Source organism: Engraulis encrasicolus, chromosome 14 (genome assembly GCF_034702125.1).
Source record: "Engraulis encrasicolus isolate BLACKSEA-1 chromosome 14, IST_EnEncr_1.0, whole genome shotgun sequence".
Classification (NCBI taxonomy): Eukaryota; Metazoa; Chordata; class Actinopteri; order Clupeiformes; family Engraulidae; genus Engraulis; species Engraulis encrasicolus.
In genome coordinates, this window is record NC_085870.1 from 24,749,100 (window position 1) to 24,756,599 (window position 7,500).

Below are 7,500 nucleotides of genomic sequence, written 5' to 3' on the forward strand. Positions count from 1 at the left end.
ATTTTCCTCCTCCTTTTCCCATCGCTGCACTGCTTAGTGCTTAGCCTACGTGCGGAATAGCGGCACAGTTGCTCATTTCAGCGTGCTGTTTACATGGCTAATTGAGCAGGTGTTTTGGTTCAAGAGCTCAGACGCCCACAGAATTTCCTGTTCTCCTCTGAACCCAAAAGAAACAGACACACAGACTGAAAAAAGAACGAGACAGAGAGAGAGAGAGAGAGAGACAGAGACAGAGACAGAGACAGACAGAGAGAGTGAGAGTGAGAGTGAGAGTGAGAGACAGGAGGGAGAGAGAGACAGCGAGAGAGAGACAGAGAGAGTGAGAGACAGGAGGGAGAGGGGGACGTGAAAAAGGCAGGATATCTGATTGGTCCTGTGCGTGAACTCTAACTGGGACCACATTTGCCGAGTAAAACGTGCTACGCGCCACCTAATTGCCTGTGTTTATATGCGTTTTTCTATTATCCGCGACACTTTAATGGACCTGAGATTGCTTCCAGATCCCTTGTAATAGGTATGCTCAACACAGGGGGGACAAGATTTAGTGAAGGCTTTTGAAGCGTATATCACCAATTAAACCAAAGGAGGGAAAAAAACATTTGGTTCCTACAGAATGATTTATTACTTTCCGTGTGGCCCTGTGTATGCATAGCATGTAACATATCTGCATGTTTATACCAGAGATTCTTTAAGTATATAGAGATATGCCAATGTAATAGGTTGCTATGGGCACCTAACATGACCAGGTTCCGGTCTGCCTAAAGGGGCGTGTCATAATGCTCCTAACATTGAATAGAACAGTCCTTAGGTCTGCCTAGGTCTGCCTAAAGGGGGATTTCCCCCCATCCCCCTTGCAATAATAGAACCCGGAAACAATGGGCCAATGGAACCTCTCTCTCTCTACTCTCTCTGTTTATACTCCCTCTCGACATGCATTGGATATAGGATAACAAAAAGCAATTCCACAACACATCTTACTTTATGTGGTATCACTATACATGTGTCAAATAAACATCCTAAAAGTGATCTCATGCATCTCTTCTGCTTTTCCTTTATAGTAAACCACAGTAGGATGATATTTCACCGCTAGGGTTGCCAAAAAATCTGAGAAGTAAAGAAAACAAACAGTGTAGTGCATTGTGTGTGTGAGTTTTCTACAGTGACAGTGATTTTCTCCCTGCATTTCAGTTGGGAAAATTGAGAAATTCTGGAAAAAAATTGGGAATAATCTTCTTGAAATGAATGCTTTTGTCAACAGCACATTGGAGCTGTGTGTAGAGAAAGAAATAAAGCTTTTGGTTCTCCCAAGGTAGCATAAGGTAAAGAGGGTTTCAGTTGCTAAAACCCCAGTGAGCTGTTCCAAGCTCTCCCCGCGTCAAGCGAAGCCCGCGTTCGTTCGCGCCTCGTCGTGCATGCCTCTCACAGATGGCGCGCTCCGTGATCATGGCAGTCCTCATGCTATCCGTCTTCATGATTAGCACCCCTACCCCACCCCCGGCCTCTCTCACAAACACAAACGTCTGTTGCACATACATCAGTAGCTTGGATGCTACTACTACCAACTACTACCATCCGCTTAGGCGGATGAGAGATAGCAGGGGCACTGCTACTGCTACCACCACGACCCTTCAAAAAAAAAAATGCAACCGCAGAACAGCAACAGACGAAAGAGCAGAATCTCTCTTGGATTGCATGTTTATCTAAGCGTGAAAAAGGGGGGTGGGAGAAGCCAAGAGCCAGTGGCGGAGCAATCGCACACAGGGCCCCAGGGTCCCAGGGCAAAATACTGATAGCGCCTCCTCCATACGGTCAGGCAGGATCACAATAGGGCCCCCTACAACCAATACAGGAGGAGGGCCCTGGGCCCAGGGGCAAATGCCCTGCTCGCCCGCCTACAGCTCCACCCCTGCCAGGAGCAGAGAGAAACCATCCCCGCACTGCTAACGAATGGATGGGCCTTCTTCCAAGTCGGCTCATCTTGTCTGGGTAGCGTAACCCCCTTGACAAGTTCAGATGAAGGGCTCCCCCTTGAAGCTCACTTTAATCATGTGACCGCACTCGGAATCAATAAGCTATTTCCCCCCGGGGTCATTGTCGACAAAAGGCAGCTGAGGTGGGGTCCATATACCCTCTGGAGATATTTTGAGTGTGTACACAAGTGGATTGCAGAGAGAGTGCTGCACAAACACGGGTTCGGGAGACAAATTCATTAAACGCGGAGCCGAGCTGGTCCTCTTTGGTCAAATGCGCTGGCATAGCAACCAGGCCCTTGGTAAGCCCTTAGTGTGCTGGCTCCATGTGCACATACCACAGGCAGTCCGCAGAAAGGAGCCCCGGGAGGCCAGAACACTTAGCATTAAACCAAGCGTTACTGAGAGAGAGAAGAGAGAGAGAGAGAGAGAGAGAGAGAGAGAGAGAGAGAGAGAGAGAGAAGAAAAAAAAAATCCTTGGAGCACTCGATAGAAATTTAATAAGCAGATACCACAGGCAAAGTGCCGGGCAAGACCATCCACATTATCGTCATCATCATCATCATCATCATCATAGTGCGGGGGTCTCCAGCCCACCTGTCAGCCTGAAGAGGTCTATCATAAACCACTCCAGGCACCAACCCATACAGCCGACAGACTCCATCAGAGCTTTCAATCTCATTTCCTAGCAGGGAAGATTAATGTTTCTAGCAAGCTGACATGCTCTCTTGCTCTCTCTCTCTCTTTCTCACCCCTCTCTTCTTTCTTATAACTGTCTTCCTCTTCACTCAGCCTCCCTCTCTCTCTGTCTCTCGCTCGCTCTCTCTTTGTCACCCCTCTCTTCTTTCTTAGAACTGTCTTCCTCTTCACTCAGCCTCTCTCTCTCTCTCTCTCTTTCTCACCCCTCTCTTCTTTCTTAGAACTGTCTTCCTCTTCACTCAGCCTCTCTCTCTCTCTCTCTCTCTCTCTCTCCCTCTCCCCCACTCTCTCTCTTTCTCACACCTCTCTTCTTTCTTAGAACTGTCTTCCTCTTCCCTCAGCCTCTCTCTCTCTCCCTTGGTCTCTTATTCTCTCTCTTTGTCTCGGGCCCTATCTTCATCACCCGCTTCTCTCTTCCCCCAACACCTCTCTCTTTCTCTCTCTTTCGCTCTCTCTTTCTCAATGTCTTTCCTTACCTCTCCTTCCCTGTCAAGATTCTTCCTCGCTCTGTGCTCTCCTCCACTTTTGTCCCTGACGGATAACAAATGCCTGGTGGTGGTGCCTAATTTGGTTAAGCGAAGTCCTGATGGAGGGGCAGAAGGCCTTTTAAGGAGACATCAGTGGAGTGGAGCAGGGTGAAGTGGAGGGGGGCCAGGGGGATGCCTGTCCAGTGATGAGTTGGAAGGGTCACAGATGGGCTGAAGGGGAGAGAGAGAGACAGAGACACACACAGAGAGAGAGAAATAGAAGAGAGAGAGAGAGAGAAAGAGAAAGAGAAAGAGGGAGAGAGACTTTGTGAAACTATTATCCCAGAAAGAGGTAGAGAGGGTCACGGATGGGCTGAAGGAGAAAGACAGCAGCGATAGACAGAGAGAGTGGAATGACAGATCGAGAGAGAGAGGAGAGAAGGGAGAGAGAGAGAAGGAAGTGGGAGCACACTGTAATTCACCCCTAATCCTCCCCAGGAAAATATCTCAGGATCCGCTCCACATGAGCGGCACTGTAGCCTGATGAGGCTGAAAGTGCCTCAAGCGAACGAGTGAGTTAACGGAGGTAAAGAAGTGAGGGAGAAGAGACAGAGGGGGATATTGATATGCCGGTCACGGGGACCCACAAACCAGGTTCACACAACGCAACACTCCAAGGTACATCTCCATCAAGACTGGCACCAGCGAAATGAGCACTGATGATAAAATTATTGCTTTTAAGCCACCGCTTCAAGGAATGGTGTGTTGCCTTAATAGGAAAAAAATTAGACGTGAGATTGTAACATCATCATCACATTATTTTTCTTTTCCAACTGTCACTCCTGCACAGAATTGATTTGTTCCACTTGTTGCCGCATGTCACATGACCAGATGAATTTAATAATGAGCAGAACCCAATCATGCAAATCAGCCGAAGCCTAAACCACCATTGAACAAATTAAAGAAATCAATTTTTAAATTATTTTTTTTTACTATTTTATTGCATTAGTGTATTTTTTGAGCTTCTTACCCTAGGGCCACTGACAGTGGTGGGAAACAGGAGCTGTTACGGCTCACAAACAGGAATATTTGATTCCCGTACGCCAATTAGGCAGCATCAGGTACACACAGCCCAGGGGCAGAACGCTGCGGAGAGTTACAGTGATGTCCACCTGCATTACGGTTTACAGTTTAGCCCTCCGGCTGTGTTAGTTAAGAGCGACAAAGTAAATCAATGGCCGACAGGTTGCAAAAGGAGCAACATGTGTAGAGAGGTGTCCATATTTTTTTCCGTCATTAAAAAAAAGACCAGAAAAAAAAGAAAATACAAGAAAAAAGACAAGACAACAAGTGAGAGAAAAAAAATAATGGATGCTAGACTGGTTCAGGAGGAAGTGTGCTTGTATCGCGGTGCATCCGAGATCTCACCAACCATCTTCTCTCTTGGAACAGAACAGGCGGTGGAAATAGATACCAACTTTGGGCTTCAAAATTGGAATTCATTATTTTTTTCTAAACAACAAAAAAATAGTCCGAAACCTGAATGTGAAAATAACTTCATGTTTTCATCACCCCACAACATCTGCCCTGTCGCCTGCAGTGTCATCCTGGTTGGTGCAATCGAATGAGATTGGTCCTCACAAGGTTTTTTTCTGTTGCATCTTTTATTCCCCCGGGGCTCCAACTGCTTCCAGGGTGACTCTCCTCACTGCCATTCTATAGCAGTGTTCCCCAACCTTTTTTCTCCTGCGTACCTCCAATGCCTTTTTTCATAGTAGCACAAGTGCCCCCTCACTCATGTTCTACTATATATTTTGGACAACATCATTTGGCTGAATCTAGATCTGTAGTTTAGTTGATACAGATTTTAATGAATATCATATGGCTACTTCACAACCCCAAAGAGAAACTCATGTACACAATCAAGCGTCAACGTACCTCCTATGCCTTTTTTTCATAGTACCACGAGTACCCCCTCACTCATGTTCTACAATATCTTTTCCCCTATCCCAATGTGTATCCTTATCCCTACATTGGTTAGTATTACATTTTTCCATGGAGTACGTACCCCTAGTGGTACACGTAACCATGGTTGGTTTTCCATGTACGGTACCCCCTGTAATTTGCTCACGTGTCCATGGTGGTACACGTAGCCCTGGTTGGGAATCCCTGCTCTGTAGTATACCCCCTCACTCATGCACTACTATATCTTTTCCCCTATCCCAATGTGACTATGTTCCCTACATTGGTTAGTATTACATTTTTCCATGAAGTACCCCTAGTGGTGCATGTAACCTAGTCTGGTACTGACTATCCCATAATACTTAAATTTAATGAATACGAAATTGAAGTATTATGGGATGGTCAATACCAGGCCACATGTAACCATGGTTGGTTTTCCATGTACCCTCATGTAATGTGCTGATGTGGCCATAGTAGTACATAGTGGGTCATGTACCCCTGGTTGGGAATCCCTGCTCTGTAGTATAGCAGGAGGAGACAGGAGGGCTTTTCACACCTGCAGCAGTGGCTCACATCTGGTGTGTCTTTGAAGGCCGCAGGAGGGGGCAAAAGTGGAAAGGCAATTTCCTCACAGCCTCTCTGAGGACACTTCACTGCTGCCCTCCATTCTCACACACACAGACACACAGAGACACACAGACACAGGCACAGACACTGACACACAGTCACACACATAGACACATGCACAGACACACAGATACAGTCACACACACACACACACACACACACACACACACACACACACACACACACACACACACACACACACACACACACACACACACACACACACACACACACACACAGGGGCAGGTGCACACACACACACACACACACACACACACACACACACACACACACACACACACACACACACACACACACACACACACACACAGGCATAGGCGCACATGCACATACATTTCTTTCTGTCTTTCTTTCTTTCTTTCTTTCTTTCTTTCTTTCTTTCTTTCTTTCTTTCTTTCTTTCTTTCTTTCTTTCTTTCTTTCAGTTTTCTCTCTGACCATCTCTCTCTCTATCACGGTTTTACTGGCCATCTGTTATTTCACCTATCCTCTCCGCCCAAGAAAATACATCACCCTAAAAGTATTCAATCAAACATGTTTTATTGAATGACACAGGTGACCCAGTCATGATTGCTGGTTGTATGGTTTGGCAGTGAGCCAACTGCCTTTTGTCCTGACACAGACCTTTTTTATTCACCTGTGCAGTGTGTGTGTGTGTGTGTGTGTGTGTGTGTGTGTGTGTGTGTGTGTGTGTGTGTGTGTGTGTGTGTGTGTGTGTGTGTGTGTGTGTGTGTGTGTGTGTGTGTGTGTGTGTGTGTGTGTGTGTGTGTGTGTGTGTGTGCAGGGAGAGCTCCCCTCCTGATTCATTTCACACAACACAAAACACACACACACACACACACACACACACACACTGTATGGAGCGATCTCCACAGGCAAGAACAATGGCGGAGGGCAAGCCTGTCTCTAGTGTCTCGTGCATGAGAGTCTGCGCCACTTGAAAGAATACTTGATGAAACAAGCGTCTGATTCAGACTGAAATTCAAGTGAAATTCAAGCGTGGTGCAACACACACACAAACACACACACAGAAGCGCGCACATACACAAACTCATGCACACAAACACACACACGCACACAAACACACAGACTCTCTCTCTCTCTCTCTCTCTCTCTCTCTCTCTCTCTCAAACACACACACACACACACACACACACACACACACGCACGCACACACACACACACACACACGCACACACACACACACACACACACACACACACACACACACACACACACACACACACACACACACACACACACACACACGAACATGGAACATGGAAAGTTATCTTTCGCAGAGGAGGCAGAGGAGTGGACAGATAGCCCTCTCTGAAAGGCTCCGAGAGCAAAAAAAAAAGGAGGGGAATCTTTTTGAAGAGACGCCTTTGTCAAAGTCACATCAAAAGGCGCTGACTGGAAAGTGAATCGCTCGTCTTTGTGTTCCCAGCATAAGGCTGCGTGTTTGTTATGGCACAGAGAAGTGGCCTGTTTCGCACTCCGTCTTCAATTTCAACACGCAGTTTCACAATATTGGGGTGGATTCGTCAGAAAAGACACTCCCATTGTAATCGTTGTCTTCTTCCTAGCCTGGGATGCATTTCTCGAAACCATAGTTGCTAACTTTGTTAGCTACTTTGTTGTTTGCAATGTAATTTCCCATTGATAACTACCCAAGTTGCTAACTGGCTAACCAGGAGATCCTGTGCATTAGACTGAAAAAAAAAACATATTGGGTTGGATTCGTCAGAAAAG

General features: G+C 46.5%; 2 protein-coding genes across 2 annotated transcripts in view; both read right to left on the reverse strand.

The window, feature by feature from the left end:
• LOC134463432 (uncharacterized) overlaps positions 1-1,472 on the reverse strand; it is a 15,224-nt gene extending 13,752 nt beyond the window's left edge. The window contains exon 1 of the mRNA XM_063216631.1: positions 1,424-1,472. Coding sequence (XP_063072701.1) covers positions 1,424-1,472 — 49 coding nt within the window. The remainder of the gene's footprint in view (positions 1-1,423) is intronic.
• Positions 1-7,500, reverse strand: part of chl1b (cell adhesion molecule L1-like b) — a 132,030-nt gene that overhangs the window by 87,383 nt on the left and 37,147 nt on the right. The gene's annotated exons all lie outside the window — the stretch shown is intronic.